The following is a 15,618-nucleotide window of genomic DNA, read 5'->3' on the forward strand; positions in this document are numbered from 1 at the left end:
AGACAAACATTGGCAGTAGAATGGCCTTACTGACGAGCTCAGTGACTTTCAACGTGGCACGTCACAGGATGCCACCTTTCCAACAAGTCAGTTCGTCAAATTTCTGCCCTGCTAGAGCTGCCCCGGTCAACTGTAAGTGCAGTTATTATGAAGTGGAAACGTCTAGGAGCAACAATGGCTCAGCCGCGAGGTGGTAGGCCACACAAGCTCACAGAACGGGACCGCCAAGTGCTGAATCGCGTAAAAATTGTCTGTCTTGGGTTGCAACTCACTAACGAGTTCCAAACTGCCTCTGGAAGCAACGTCAGCACAATAAATGTTTGTCTGGAGCCTCATGAAATGGTTTTCCATGGCAGAGCAGCCACAGACAAGCCTAAGATCACCATGCACTTTGCCAAGGGTCGGCTGGAGTGGTGTAAAGCTTGCTGTCATTGGACTCTGGAAACACGTTCTCTGGGGTGATGAATCACGCTTCACCATCTGGCAGTCCGACAGGCGAATCTGGGTTTGGCGGATGCCAGGAGAACGCTACTTGCCCCAATGCATAGTGCCAACTGTAAAGTTGGGTGGAGGAGGAATAATGATCTGGGGCTGTTTCATGGTTCGGGCTAGGCCCCTTAGTTCCAGTGAAGAAAAATCTTAACGCCACAGCATACAATTACATTCTAGACGATTCTGTGCTTCAGACTTTGTGGCAACAGTTTGAGGGCCTGTTCCTGTTTTAGCATGGCAATGCCCCTGTGCACAAAGCGAGGTCCATACAGAATTTATTTTTCAAGATCGGTGTGTTAGAACTTGACTGGCCTGCACAGAGCCCTGACCTCAACCCCATCGAACACCTTTGGAATGCTGACTGCGAGCCAGGACTAATTGCCCAACATCAGTGGCCAACCTCACTAATGCTCTTGTGGCTGAATGGAAACAAGTCCCCCCAGCAATGTTCTAACATCTAGTTGAAAGCCTTCCCAGAATAGTGGAGGCTGTTTGAGCAGCAAAGGGGGGACCAAGTCCATATTAATGCCCATGATTTTGGAATGAGATGTTTGACGAGCAGGTGTCCACATACTTTTGGTCATGTATTGTACCTAGGGTCCATTTACTCTCATTTTGAGTTTTGGTCAGCAAATAGTGACTAAGACATTTAGACAAATCCAGAAAGTAGGTTGCAAAATGCTACCTCTGACCAAAAGTTTTCCATCAGTCATTAGTTGCATCCGTATTAAGATTATTGTTTGTTTATATATGATATGGTAATGATACAGTAATAATGACACGTAAAGTAATGAGACAGAGTGCAACCTCATGAGGAAAATTCCAATTACTATTTTATTAAATTCCAATTAGACATCCAGAACTTCAGTGGGAACACAACAGATGGCGGCATATTTCAATAAAAAATCCCAACATTTGTTTCAAAAAGCATTAGCGACTTCCAACAAGTCTCTTCTGCCGTTAAAATAATTTGTCATCAAAATAATTCAGAGCAAGATTATTTCAAAAGCAGTTATGCCCACATCATTATTAAGCCTGGAATGTTTTCAATATTTTTTCAATATTTAAATTCCTCTTACAGACATTCACGTTGAAAATAAGTAAACCCCCACATAAAGAAAAAACACTGCACATATCAAGGGTAAAAATACAACCACCAACAAAAGTGAAATGTTGTGAGTTGGCAAACCTACAATGTGATACTATACCACCTGCAATTAGTCTGCCAGCCAGCATTATTTTTTGAGCTCCCAACAAGGTACCAACACTAATAAAAAAACGAAACCGTAATTATGTTTGCTTAAAAACACTTGATATGACCACTGCACAACAGAACAATCTTCCATATTTAGCTTTGTTTTGTGCTAAAAACCTGTACCAATAATTACAAAATTGTTGATAAAAATATTCCTCTGTTAATAAGGTAATGGAGGTTTTAGGGAAAACACATGAGACTTGGGGGCCATACACAGGAGGGGATTGGACGGACAGGACAGGTGCTACTCAGTCTTCTCTTCTGGAGTCTCTACCTGTAAGATGACAAAAGTAAGACCTTGAGAGCCATTCACCGTGAGACACTGAGACTCCTGAATGATTCATGTTTTTAGATGGATTTGCCTCCAGAAATAGAAAGATACAACTAACTAAAAACAACCTTCTCGAGATAATAATTCCAATTAAAAATGATCGTCTTATATTAACAATCAATGATATGGCATGACATACTTCGTCTGTCTTGGTCTCGCCATTTTCAGACTGGGTCTCCTCTTTAGGCTCCTCGACTGCTGCTGCCTTCACCTTCTTCTTGTCTTCCTTCTTCTTGTCATTTACTTCTTTTTCTTTCTGTGGGGACAATTTACATGCATATCTGTCAAATCTTCTCTGCCTGGAACTTCAGAATGATGTAATTGTCTAGACACTTAATATGGGTGTGAATGTGCCGAAAAGACAACATGCTAAACACCTGACATGCATAATTATATTGAATGAGTAGACGTTGAAGACAGGTAAGTGTTACCTTAGCTGGCTTTTTTGGTTTTGGTGCTGGTTTGGGAGGGGCTGGTTTCTGAAAAATACAGAAGGAAGAGTATATTGATACAATAGATTCTCAAAGCAATGCATGGCATACCATGAAACAGAACCAAAAATATATAAGTTATCAAATGGCTACCCAGACTGTTTGCATTGCCCCCCCCCCTCTACGCTACTGCTGCTCTCTGTTATTATCTATGCATAGTCACTTTAATAACTCTACCTACATGTACATATTACCTCAATTACCTCGACACTGGTGCCCTTGCACATTGACTCTGTACCGGTACCCCCTGTATATATCCCCGCTATTGTTCTTTTACTGCTGCTCTTTAATTATTTCTTATTTTATCTCTTACTTTTGGGGGGTATTTTCTTAAAACTGCATTGTTGGTTAAGGGCTTGTATGTAAGCATCTCACTGTAACCTGTTGTATTCGGCACATGTGACAAATACGATTTGATTTGATAGTTGAAAAGAAGAAAATCGATTTTTAGTTAAAGGTTAAATAGTTGTAGTGCTGATGCCTATATACATATAACATTTCCAAAAGGTTAAAGAAACAAAATGTACTCACCGATGACAACCGTGCAGATCTCCTTGAAGGCTAATGTAAGGAAAGAGAATAATATTACTCAATCAAAGGTGTGTGAAAGCATTTAAAAAGGAATTGAATGAGGATGCTTGCTTCATCTTCATAATGCAGACAATTGAATATTTCACTATTTCAAGAATGCATTATACTTTTCAACAAATTTCATATTTTCAGGTTTTTACGAGCAAATAATGTGATAAAATCATCACCAGTAATCACTAGTGATGATTTTCATAATGGTGAAGATTGCAACCTGTAGCCTATTCTACAACGGTGATATTCATGTGTGTGTCTTTGTGTGTGTGTATCACTTACCTCCTCCTTGACATCTCCATCGGCTCCCTGCAAAATGTATGAAAAAATACATTCCTCAAAATGATTGGAAACAATAGCATGCATATCTAAAACATAATATATATTTATTAATATTTAAATATTGTCTAAAATGTTTAACTGCAAGTTCACAGAAACTTAGCCGCTTGAAAACATTGGCAATAGCCTACACTTGGCCTATACAGCCAGCCTCTACTCATTCTAGATTTGCGCTTCGTATTCTATGCGTTGAGTAGAAGAAGCAGTGGACCTGGTTATTTTTTTTCATTGGGACATTAGTCCTCATCTGTTTTCACCAAATGTATTTTAGGGGGAGGGGCAGAATCAACTGTGTTCCGCCCCCTGGCGATAAGAAGGCGCAATGGCACCCATTTAACGCGAACAAAGAAAACATTAAAATTATCATTTTTGCGACGGTCTTAGAATTAAATTATATTGAGGAAGAAAAGAAGAGTTTTTACTTTATTTTTCTGTACCCTTTACATGCAGATTTACACGGTCTAACTATCAAAAGGCATCCGTTTTGTTTGGCTGTGTTCGCGATGTGGGTAGGAACTGCAAAGCATGGCTGCTTGTGGTTTCAATAGCATGGAGATCCAGCTTGACTTCAGACCAGACAGAAGATTGTGTGCGCCTCTCAAGAAATCCCTCAAAACATTCTAAATTCAGCGAAATAAGACGCTCTTTGCAAACCAAAAAAATCTAATAATTATATCAAATGATTTTTTTGCAAGAGTGAACATAAATACATACGTCAGATTTGTATTTAATCTCCGTTGTCTCGAAGGCTTCATAATATCAAGACTGATTTATACAGGGCAAAAAGTATATCCGCATACTGTAATCTAGGTTCTCTACATACCTTTCTCTTGGGCATGTTGGATTTGTAGGTTTTCTTCTTTAATAGAAGCTAAAGATATAGCTATATTTTGTGATTCAGAGTTCACAGTTTGCAGAGACTGGCGTCTTCTTATTAATACTGTAGTAAAGATACAGCACATTAAACCCAGTGGTTGGATGGGGTGGGGGTAGGTGCGGCTAAATGTTGACTGATGTTATGCTTGGCCAATCAAAGGATGGCACAAGGTGTCACAAAAGAAACAGATTTTCAATGTAGTTCATTTACGCGCGAAATTCCTAGTGAAAGTGAATGACGTGTTTATCATTTGTAACAGCTAGGCCTATTCACGGACTGGCGCAAGAAAATATAAGAAATCACAGACGTTAATGTTGCAATTCTGCTTGCATTCATACGCTTAGTGTTGAACAGCCACCATGAGATGAAATCGTTAAAATATTGGAAGTAAAATAGGCTATTCTTAAAAAGAAAACAATGCCGCCAAATAATCACCCGGATTTTTGATAGGGCTATATTCTCTTATCAGACCGCTTTAGGCCTACATTGGGTAGCTAGTGGGTTGTAAACCTATTACTGTGTTTTCTTTATGTCAGAGCATATGTCTATTTGCTTTATTTAGTGTATATTTATTTAAAGTCTTACTTTAAATATATGGAAGATGTGTTTATTAGGCTATGTAAATAGGCGTAAGAAATATGAACGTAATCAAACGCTTTTGGAAATACATTTCCATAGTGTTCCCAATTGATTTTAGATAACTGATTTCCATCTGTTGTTAGAGCGAGAGCGAGAGAGAGAACGAGAGCTTTTGGAGACGTTGGTGCAGTGTGCACCGTTCACTTGGTTTTGGGGAGTGAATCAAACAGCCATGGTGATAAAAGTCTTTATAGCATCATCCTCTGGATCGACAGCGGTAAGAAACCTAGAGTATTGAGTAAACTTTGTAGCCTATTGACTGTTTATGTTCATTTTCTTGGCGAATTCAAATGACTTGTATTTGCATGATTAGGTAGGTGTGGCGGGCTCATACGAGTGTACTATTGCTCTGTTGTAGCTACGCAGATACTATCATGAAATAAGCTCTATCGAGTTTTGAATTAGCGTCGACATAAACTTGCTTTTGAAAGTTGTGCAAGTTGTGCATGGGATGTCCCAAGCGATAGAGTAGAAGCTGGGACTGACAGCTGCACAAATACACAAGATTCTATAGGCTTCTCATGCATGACAATGCATATTGTAATGACCCTAAAACAAGGAGGACCTGCCATTTTGGAGATATTGATTTGTCATGACTATTATTGTATTCATTTGTATAGTGTTAGCACAATGCTATGATTGTATTGTATCTAAAATGCAGGTACAACACAGTATAATATAAGAGGATACATAGTCACATATTTGTCTGTAAGAATAGCAGTCACTTACTCCTGCTCAAACCCATCTGTGTTGGAGTATTTTTATGAGTGAGCATGCAGACAAGAATGTTTAGGTGAAGCACTTGGTGAAACATCTCAGATTTTTTCAAGCAACTGTTTTAGTCCAAGCGGTGAGGGTGAGGGGTCAGGCTTAATTAGACTCTCCCAGCAGATGTTGACTCCCTCACCACCACCTTCCTCCATTTTCCTGTCCCACCACTCCTTCCCTACATACTGTAAAACAACACTCCTACTGTTGCCAGGGGTGTTCTGGGCCAGAATAGCTGGACAGGATCAGTCTTTGGGCATCTGAGCTTCATACTTCACCCAATTACAGTACGTCACCCTCTAAAGAATCAGTCAAAAAGCACAATGGCTACAGAACGACTGCCTCAGCCAACCTCTGAATTATCTGGTCTGAAAGATGGATATTATTGCTTACTGTGAATTTGCAAGTCACAACAATGACCATACAGAAATTGTTATGTATACCTAATTGTAAAGCCAGGCTTCTTTGTGTACAAGAGTTGACAACATGTTTCATCTATATAATTTGATGTCATATTCCAAAGTATTCTTCCTCTAATTCTTAACTAAAGTCACGCAGCGCAGTTTAGACAGAACATAAGTGGTAGCATGGGAACACTGGGCTCTCATCCTGCTGCCATATTTGGTCTGTGCCTGACTTCTTAGCTGATCCTGGTTGTGGAGAGGCCTTATTGGGTCTGTCTCAGTCCTCAGGCTCTTATGTAGAATGCAGCCGGGCAGCAGAGGCTCTGCAAAGTGAATAGAGGCTTATCTCCCCATACGCCACCCAAACCGTATTATTATTGTATCATTATTACATTAACTAATTGAATTTCTATATCCCCTCTCTGCCTGTAGATTAAGAAGCAGCAGCAAGACATCATGGGTTTCCTAACTGTCAACAAGATTGACTTTGAGGAGTGTGACATCGTCACTAGTGAAGACAACAGGAAGTGGATGAGGGAGAACGTACCTGAAGACTTCAGACCAACGACGGGTGTCCCCCTGCCTCCACAGATATTTAATGAAGAACAATACTGTGGGGTGAGTGTTGTACTGTACTGACCCCATCACTGTGTAGTGAAGATTACTATCTGGAACTGATGATGAGAGGTCAAAGGACAGTAGGCTTGCAACTGCATAGTGAGTGCCTGGTTAATATTTATTCTGTTCTAATTGAAAGTACACATTCTCAACATACTCCATGAGAATATTACAGCCCGGTACCTTCTGTAACAATTTGTGTGATAACCTAATGAAACGTACTTAGTGAGACAGCTTCCCTTCTATTGTCATTACAGAACTATGAGGCCTTCTTTGATGCCCGTGAGGAGCACGCAGTGTATGCCTTTTTGGGCCTAACAGCCCCTCTAGGCTCCAAGGTAAAGACAATGGTCTTATGGACATACTCAGTCTGTCACAGCCACAAGTGACCAGTCCATTTACCTTTAATTGATTGCTTGTTGTTTTGAAGTGAACCTTACATTGCTGAATTTGTAGCTTACAAAATAAAAAATGGTCCTAAATTGCCCTCTGGCCCTAGCTGTATACAGCCATTATAAAATGACTGGAATGCTATTTTTGGCCAATGGGTATGTGTGGCCTAAATAACTGTTCTATCGGTTGAGGGAAGAGCGTCACGTAAGAGTGATGACATCTGACGTAAGACAATGATATTCAACCACACAGTTAGACTACAACACAATCAGTCTATTAGTTACATTTGTCCCAAAAATAAGCTCAAAAGCATGTGACTAACACCCATGATATATTATGAAATGTAAATTCATGTTCTGGAGGAAGGTTTTTGTGGCATGTTATTATGCAATTCATCTCCATGTGTTGAACACGTGTTTAGTATCTGGTTCAACTGTGGCTTTACCTTTATATTTAGATTTCTACCTGTAGTACTTCTCTCTGAGGTCTCAGAATGTATGTTAAATGGCCATTATGCAATGACTGTGAGTTTTAAAGCGGCAATCAGCAGTTGCAACATTAACAAAGTGTTCTCCCCTCCACTGATTCAGTAGAAAGCTGAGGGATGGGGCTATAAAAATATAACCACTCTCAATTTCATAGACAGTGGTATGGATGCAATGACTGACAAGCCATGATATAAAAAGTATAGTTTTAACCATGTTTTGAGGCTATATAGTGTTTACTTTGTTTACAAAAATTTGAGTAAAACAAGCTTATATTTTGGGTTCCGATGGGGTACAACAGTTGATATAAGGTCATAAGGCATGTATACATTATAATCTTCAAGAATCAACAGGGACATATAATTAATTTATAAGTCCAAAAATGGATGTAGCAAATGCAGATTGCCCCTTTAATGAATGTTTTGCTTTTTGTCCAGGAAAATATAAATACCTCACAAAAGAGGCATGCAATACAAATTGATTCGTAATAACAAAGTAGTTATTGATTCACAATAACATTGTTGATCCTACAGGGACAGAGTAGTTGTGAGTAGTTAGTTGTAAGAACTCCATGTTATTTCCAATTCCCAGGCAGTGTTTCCTCTTTTACCATGTATTTCACAGCTCTGTTGCACAATATAGAGGCAATGAATGCTGACCTGCTTTTAAGCTGCAGGTCGAGACTGTTCTGTTGACTACTGTACTATATCATTACAACACTTACACACAATTGTGTTTTTAAAATGACATGAACCTTTTGGTGGAAGCATAATTACAGTTGGTCTCAACCCTGGTTTTGTATCATTTTCTAAGCACTGTTTTCATACCACCCACAGGAAGCAGAGGCCTTAGCCAGACAGGAGCATCAGTAGCCGTATGGTTTGGTTAGCGGACCACAGTGCCCTCTCCTGGCGTCTTCCAGTCAGCTCTACAGCAGCCTGCCAGTGCTCGTCTGGAACACGTCTTCTCAGACCAATCATAGAGCTTTATTTTGTTGTAAAATGTAACCAGACTGGTATCGAATTGACCAACAGAGCATGGCCAAATGTTGTGTTGTATGACAATGTATTTAAAGTGATAACCTTGTACTGTTTCAATAGTTCAAGCCAATGCTGGGCAGTATCCAGTGTTCAATATGATTTTGAAATCAAGGCAGAATGAGTTCTCAAATACTAGGCATTTAGTAGATCATATAGACATCCTTTACACATATGAGAATATTTAATTCAATGAGATATTTTTCATCTTTGATAATAAAATAGTGTTACTTTACTACTCAGTCTATCTTATTATTAACCAGTTTCCTTGTTATTCTTGTAGCGCAATGGTGTTGCCGGAAGACAGCTAGTTTCCGTCCACCTCTGGGTACATTGACTTCAATACAAAACCTAAGAGGCTCATGGTTCTCATCCTCTTCCATAGACATACACAGTAATTATGACAACCTTCTGGAAGAAGTCCTCCAACCTATCAGAGCTCTTGTTGTCCACTCAATCAAAGGATCAGAGAATGAATCTAGTACTGAAAGCATTAGCTACAGTTAGCTTGCACTGCAGTGCATAAAATGTGGTGTGAAGTTGATTCAAAGAGAGAAAGACTATAGTTGAACAGTTTTGAACAAATTTATTTAAAAATGAAGGAGAAGCGAGAGAGAGAGCTAGCTATATTTCGTAGTATTTCTTTTTTAACTTTCACTTAGCTAGCGAATGCAGCTAGCTAGTTTAGCCTACTTAAACACCCGGCTCAAACAGGAATGCTATGTTAGCTAGCAGGCTATGGCTATCCAACACTGGAACTCTTCCAAGCCTTTTATTTGATTTGATTTATTACCACCGGGGCCTGCCGGTGTAACTGCTAAATTGCTTGCTGACTGTACTGCATTATCGTAGCGGGTTTACTAACACCTTAGTTTTAGTAGCTATGTTGACTATGACGTTAGCTAATATGGTGACAGTGATGTAGGCTGTGTGTAGTGGTTATGATATTAAGGTTTGACTTGGAAAGGTATTTTCGCCTGGTCACAGACAGCTGATTTGTTGTGCACTGAAGTCCACAAACGAAGGGAAAAGGTGAGAGGAGGAGAGCGCGTAGATGCGAGAAAGAATTATGTGGTCATGCCGTTTGTATGTGGCTGCTATGAAAGTGAACTGTGTTGTGCATGTGATCAGGGGTGTATTAATTCTGTCGATTCTGTTAAAACTTTTCTTAAATGGAAGCAAACGGAACCAAACCGGGCTAAACAGACCTGAATTTGACCAACAGAAACTCTCATTTGCAACTGTTGGACTAATGATTACACCCTAGATCAGCTAGATGCAGGCAAGAGTGTGCAAGGTGGTGTTAAATGTGTCACTGTCTGTCACCTTGATTACTCTAATTTTTCTCTTGGCCTGTGCACCTACATTGTAAACTTTCATTCATAGGCTATGTTGTAGCAACCTCATGATGGATATATGGAAAATTCCAGCATCATGTAGTAGCCTAAACCTATTGATGTTACACTGAGCTGCGTGAATGGAATATGAATGACAGTCATCCAATATGCTGTAAAAGAAATAAGGCCATGCTCATAAAAAAAAAAGAATCGTCCTCCCTCACCTTAAACAGCACCGACCGCCACCGCGTCACATATTGTTTCAGTTCTCCTTACATTCTAAAACTGATGTGTTACATCACAGAAGGCAGCAGCTGAAGAGCAGGGGTAGTGAGTGTTCTCACTTTATTTCTGACAATACTTCCTGTTTTTAACATTTGCTACTCAGATGCTCTGTACAAATAGGGACAGCACAATACCGTGGCTGCTTACCAGTCAGAGACATTTGTAGCTAACTTGTAAACCTTGTATTAGTGGACAGACTGAAGAAAACATCATCTATTGTAAAACAGAGGTAGGGATATTCTCAGCACCTGTCCTGTGTTTTATACTATTTATGTTTTATATGACCTGGTAAGAGAAACTGAGTATTTATTTATATTTTGAGCCTGATAAGCTATGTCATGGTAGCATAATACTTTTGGGTGGTTTCCTGGAACCAGATTAATGCTAGTCCTGGAATAAAATCTGTGGAAATACACAATTGAAAGTCCTAGTTGGTGTGGTTTGCTGCTATGTTGTGTTGAGATAATATGCACTGTTGTGTAGTGGTTGTCATGTTGGGAGAAGCCTTCATCAGAGTCTTCAGGTACAGGAAAGAGGATTGTGATTGTGATTTCACAAAGGCTCAGGAACGTCCACCACACCCTGCTCCCAATATCATTCTGAACCAAGGTTCAATGTTAGGTAAGCATTTTGGATTTGTCTGAAATACTGCATGCTTCACTGGATCAGTTGGCTATGCTGCATCTTAGAAGGTTCATATGAGATTAAGTGCATCCAGGCATGAGTACAATGTTTAATCATTTCATTCATTTTTGATTGGAAACGTCAAATTTAAAAATGTGCTTCTGGTGTGTGGGCTGCACAGGAAACATGGAAGGCCTGGTGCAGTCTGGTCCTAGAGCGACAACCAGGCCCAGTGATGCCCTCACCATCCCCAATAGCCACAGTGACAACTATGGTGACCTGGAGCTCTATCGCTCCTGGTGCTGCACCACCTTCTGCAAAGACTACCCTGACCTGCAGCTCAGAGGAGACCATGTGGGAAACAGGAGTTCAATGAGCCTGCGGCTGGAGAGTGAGGTGTTCCAAGGGCCACTTCTTCAATCTCAAGACCTGGGAGAGCTGGAGTCCTTGGAACCCACAGGGCCTGTGGAGCCTGGGGTACGGGTGGAGTCCCAAACCCTGCAGGATGAGGGTAACCTGGTCATAGACAGCAGCATCATCACCCTGAACAGAGAACCTCTGTCCAACTCTATGCTGAACGGCTACCTGGAGAGTAAGCTGCTGGAGGTGTACAGACAGCATATGCAGGACAGCCTGGCCCGGGGCAGCTCTCCCCTGGTCCAGACCCCTCCCCAGGGCCTGGTACCAGAACCAGTGAAGCAGCTCAGCCAGTATCTCTGTCAGGACCACGGCCTAGACTCCAGTACGGCCCAGAGCATCGTCATCCACTACCTCAGCACCTGCACCGTGGCCAGCTCCAACTTCAGCTCTCCCGACCTGCGCATCTCCAACCTACGCATCCCTAACCCTGAGCCCAGGAAGAAGCCCACCTGACTGAAACCAGCAGTATTTCTACTTTGTCTGCCAACTCTAACGTACTTGACAATGCTAAAGCATTCCACTGAATCTATACTTGGTGGTCAGTTGTATTGCATTCAAGAGGAAAATTAAATTGATGGTTGGGAAGGAGATCCCCTCATTTTGTTGAATTGTTGAAAGAAATAGCTTTAGAAAATGCCACAATGTCCAAAATATTTACTACATAAATGCAACCAGTTGCTATAATGTCATGCTTGGGTGCCTGAGACAATGTCAAGCTTTCGAGTTTAAAGACAAAGAGTAGAAAAACAGGGAACTGTGAGCATATCTTGTAAAGAATCTTGTTTCTGCGAAATTATTCCTCACAGATACTGCTGATTTGAAATTATATTGTTTTAAACACAGACTTACAAAACGCCAAATAAAAAAGCTATTTTCCTATCTTGGTTGTCAAAGCAGGAAAATATTGCCACCTGCTGTCATACATAAGCATTGCATGTTTACTGCAAGTGTCACATTGCATTTTGACAAGAAAGCATATTACACAACATCTGTGCCAGATAAACATATTATGCTGTGCCACATTTCTAATGCGTTTTAATCTTGAATGCGACTGACTGAATAAATAATAAATATTAATATGCTAAAGAACTGAGTTATTGCAGTCATGTCTTGTGGAGAATAAACTGTATTGGCCATTGGAATGGGGGTTGTAATTGACTATAATATACACTTACTGGTTTAGCCATGGTGGGTTGATATTTTGCCTGAGTGAGCCTCTTGATCTTAATTTGTAAAATATCCATCTGGATCACTGGCATGACTTGTGGGTAGGTTAATTTCAGAATTCTCAGCAGGGATGTATGGCTGTCAGGGTTTACGTGAGTGTGACTATGTGATAGCATGTGTTAGGTATGCATGCATTTTTCTTTCTGTTGGGTGCATCTAATGTGGAAAACAGTATTGAACAACATTAAGCACATGTTTACTCTAGGGGTTTGCTATGATGGACCATCTGGGCATTGCTAGTGATCATAGTGGCATGCTGCTTGGGAACTAGACTGAGAGGATTAACAGTAAACCAGTGTGTGTCAGGAGTGAGAGCCAATGCCACCACTTCACACCCTGTCGGGAGCCACTGGGTCATACAGCAGCCATGCCAAGGACTATTAGCATGGCACTGTTGGAGCAGCAGAGGAGAGGGTAATGGTTAGGGAGAGTGGTGACCATGTTTGTGTGTGTATGTGTGTGTGTGTGTGAGAGTGTGTGTGTGACTATTCCCATACCTCTGATCATTTTGCAGAAGAAAATGTTGAGGTTTATTCCATTTATCACCATGAAGTGAAACCTATGGGGAGACTTGAATAAAGATACAAGAAATGGCCAGATCTTCAAGGAGTCAGTAACAGGCTTAGCAGGTACAGTATTAGGTAAAGATGTGTCATCATGCTGCCCAGCATAGCAAGGACTGAATTATTAACCATACCATAGTGGGACACAGGCTCATACAGTGTGCACACACCATAAATAGTTGATTATAGTTGTAATAGTTCATTAGACTATAGCTCAATAATTATGTACTACATTTATTTTCCTAATAATAAAGCATGGGGACTTTAGACAGAAGTGATTAGCACACATCCCACCATTTGTCATGATGTGATGTGGTTTTACAGTAACTGAGGTATTTTGTAATTAACTTTAAAAAACGACTTGGACAATCAATTGTGTCTTTCATGTTTTGTTTTATAATTATTATTTCAATTTAGAATCATTACTTGAATTTCAGGGTGACCCAGTTTGGTATGGTTTCCCCCCATACTGTATCCATACAGGCTTGATGCAAGCATCACTAGTTTTGTAATGGTTAAAACACAATAGATTCGTTTCGGTTCCAACTCAAATGGGCTGGAAATGACGTCAGTTAAGGAGGTGAAGATATTTGTGATAATAACGGTATTATAATTGGAGATATTATATTTAACAGAAATGTCCAATCGAAATATAATGCATCACGCTCAGCTGCCATTGCTTCTCTGTAAAGGCGTCAGGTAATTATGTATTATTGCACCATTCCTTCTGTCTCTGGAACGAAGCATGTGATGCTGCGGTGTGCAGGGGAGGGAGGGGTTGCAAGAGTTTCTCACTCAGAGAGTGACTCGCTTCTCTACACAGTGGTCGGCAGGTACATTTGTGTGTGTGTGTGAGAGAGAGAGAGAGAGAGAGAGAGAGAGAGAGAGGGCGAGAGAGAGAGATGGGCGGGGGAGTCGTTTCTGTGAGCGCGTGGACTGCACCATCGCATTCCTTACCCAGGATACTGTCACCAGCCATGCCTTTACCCAGTAAGGTGCACCTATGCTATGTGTTCTCTTGTATACCGATACAACATTTCTGATTTTTAACACGATTTTCACGCTCGATCAAGTCCTCGTTTGAAGGATTTAAAGACATCGATGATGGCTCTGGTGATGGAACCTATAAGCAAATGGACACCCAAGCAAGTGCTGGATTGGATGAAAGGTAATGCTTATACAACATGTTTATTTTCATTTGCTTGACAGAGTACATTTGGAAACGACTAACATGGATATGTGCACATCTTTTCTCTTTTCTCTAAATGAATGGTTCAATGGAGGTGTTTTGAGCTAAAACGGTGCTATTCCTTGCATTGAAACATTGAACGTGTGCCATTTTGTGTATCCAACCCTGATGGAAGCGCTATTTAGTGTAGTTATCACCCTGGCCTGATAGGCAACGCATTTCTAGACCACCAACCAGATACTGAGACCAACGCATTACGTGTAAAACAATCAGTTGACCTATATAATGTTCACATTTAGATTACCTCATACCATAAAGACAGGTGCTCTCTCTGTCTCTCTCTCCCTCTCTCCCTCTCTCTCTCTCTCTCTCTCTCTCTCTCTCACACACACACACACACACACACACACACACACACACACACACACACACACACACACACACACACACACACACACACACACAGTGTTGGCAACAATTGAGGTATTCGCAAAACTAGAACCATGGACAGCGAACCTATTTCATCTGATAATGTGTTGACCTAGACAATGATTCACATTACTACATTGATACTGCAATTCAGCATTGTGGATATGGATAGGGAACATATTGCAGGTTGCAAGGTTATTGAACTGTACAGCAGCTTTTGCAACACAGTAGTCAATTTCATCTTTTAGATATGCTGTTATACTGAATTCAAAATGGTTGGCGTTATGCTATTCAGTATGTTTTAAAGATGCCTTATGTTCAGGAGTATTAGTCAAATTCTCCACTATCTACCATAACATTAAGATTTTTATGAGAGAAAGCATACTTACCTATAGTTGTTTTTATTAAAGTGTTGGCCAACAGTACAGCTGAGGTGAAATAACACTTAGGTAAGACCAAATGGATGACAAAACTATTGTTGTTACCTGCCATAAACAAATTGTGGGCACCGTTACTTTAGTAGTGGCAGACTTCTGTCATTCTGAAGGCGAGACGCTGACTGACAACAAATTCTTTATTTTCAGCCTTCATTTAGAAAAAAAATGAGGCTGAGGAGCTGAATGCTTATCTAGATGGTTAAATAATGTTCCAAAGAAAGACCGATCAGTTACTGTAACATCAGAGCACAAGTTTGATTTAATAACTTCCTCTCTCACCAGGGCACAGGGATTTATTTTAGGTCTACTATCATCCAACTAAAGGAGCTGTGATGTGTCAACACAGACATGGTTTATGTTTTCCCATGTACTGTACACAATAGTTTATGCCAGCCA

The 15,618-nt window shown here is 40.5% G+C and overlaps 4 protein-coding genes across 8 annotated transcripts in view; 3 read left to right on the forward strand and 1 right to left on the reverse strand.

Annotated features, from left to right (window-relative positions):
* The window catches only part of LOC106567805 (SH3 domain-binding glutamic acid-rich-like protein), a 10,222-nt gene extending 1,276 nt beyond the window's left edge, over positions 1 to 8,946 (forward strand). The window contains exons 1-5 of one of the 3 annotated variants that reach the window (XM_045692305.1): positions 4,581 to 4,868; positions 5,090 to 5,223; positions 6,611 to 6,796; positions 7,054 to 7,134; positions 8,511 to 8,946. In XM_045692305.1, coding sequence (XP_045548261.1) covers positions 5,179 to 5,223; positions 6,611 to 6,796; positions 7,054 to 7,134; positions 8,511 to 8,546 — 348 coding nt within the window. In that variant the 5' untranslated portion in view covers positions 4,581 to 4,868; positions 5,090 to 5,178 and the 3' untranslated portion in view covers positions 8,547 to 8,946. Of the gene's footprint in view, positions 1 to 4,580; positions 5,224 to 6,610; positions 6,797 to 7,053; positions 7,135 to 8,510 lie in introns of those variants that run through there. The other 2 variants (XM_045692304.1, XM_014137560.2) reach the window with 2 other exon arrangements.
* On the reverse strand, positions 1,304 to 4,508 carry hmgn7 (high mobility group nucleosomal binding domain 7). Its single transcript, XM_014137561.2, has 6 exons — positions 4,314 to 4,508; positions 3,434 to 3,460; positions 3,101 to 3,130; positions 2,510 to 2,557; positions 2,218 to 2,334; positions 1,304 to 2,021 (listed from the first exon to the last, which is right to left on the reverse strand). Exons 1-6 carry the CDS (start codon positions 4,326 to 4,328, stop codon positions 1,992 to 1,994), a joined length of 267 nt encoding a protein of 88 aa, XP_013993036.1. The 5' UTR covers positions 4,329 to 4,508; the 3' UTR covers positions 1,304 to 1,991.
* Positions 8,947 to 10,255: 1,309 nt separating the features above from the next.
* On the forward strand, positions 10,256 to 12,466 carry LOC106568053 (TLR adapter interacting with SLC15A4 on the lysosome). 2 transcript variants are annotated; one of them, XM_014138052.2, is made up of 3 exons: positions 10,256 to 10,562; positions 10,817 to 10,954; positions 11,139 to 12,466. In XM_014138052.2, the coding sequence occupies exons 2-3, from the start codon at positions 10,825 to 10,827 to the stop codon at positions 11,828 to 11,830; spliced, it is 822 nt and encodes a 273-aa protein (XP_013993527.1). In that variant the 5' UTR covers positions 10,256 to 10,562; positions 10,817 to 10,824; the 3' UTR covers positions 11,831 to 12,466. The 2 variants fall into 2 exon arrangements, with proteins under 2 accessions (XP_013993527.1, XP_045548262.1); XM_045692306.1 differs by lacking the exon at positions 10,256 to 10,562 and having other exon boundaries at positions 10,572 to 10,954.
* Positions 12,467 to 14,024: 1,558 nt separating this feature from the next.
* The window catches only part of LOC106568034 (connector enhancer of kinase suppressor of ras 2), a 77,404-nt gene continuing 75,810 nt past the window's right edge, over positions 14,025 to 15,618 (forward strand). Inside the window, exon 1 of one of the 2 annotated variants that reach the window (XM_045692308.1) lies at positions 14,025 to 14,335. In XM_045692308.1, coding sequence (XP_045548264.1) covers positions 14,269 to 14,335 — 67 coding nt within the window. In that variant the 5' untranslated portion in view covers positions 14,025 to 14,268. The remainder of the gene's footprint in view (positions 14,336 to 15,618) is intronic. The other variant, XM_045692307.1, reaches the window with a different exon arrangement.

This window comes from Salmo salar, chromosome ssa13, assembly GCF_905237065.1.
Source record: "Salmo salar chromosome ssa13, Ssal_v3.1, whole genome shotgun sequence".
NCBI lineage: Eukaryota > Metazoa > Chordata > Actinopteri > Salmoniformes > Salmonidae > Salmo > Salmo salar.

What these genes read in the sequence shown, in the direction of transcription:
- hmgn7 (XM_014137561.2), bottom strand. An exon ending in AACCAAAAAAGCCAGCTAAG is followed by an intron (nt 2,335 to 2,509) that starts GTAACACTTACC and finishes TTGTCCCCACAG; the next exon opens with AAAGAAAAAGAAGTAAATGA. An exon ending in GCGAGACCAAGACAGACGAA is followed by an intron (nt 2,022 to 2,217) that starts GTATGTCATGCC and finishes GTCATCTTACAG; the next exon opens with GTAGAGACTCCAGAAGAGAA.
- LOC106568053 (XM_045692306.1), top strand. Translation starts at nt 10,801, where the DNA reads ATGCACTGTTGTGTAGTGGTTGTCATGTTGGGAGAAGCCTTCATCAGA. An exon ending in GAACCAAGGTTCAATGTTAG is followed by an intron (nt 10,955 to 11,138) that starts GTAAGCATTTTG and finishes TGGGCTGCACAG; the next exon opens with GAAACATGGAAGGCCTGGTG.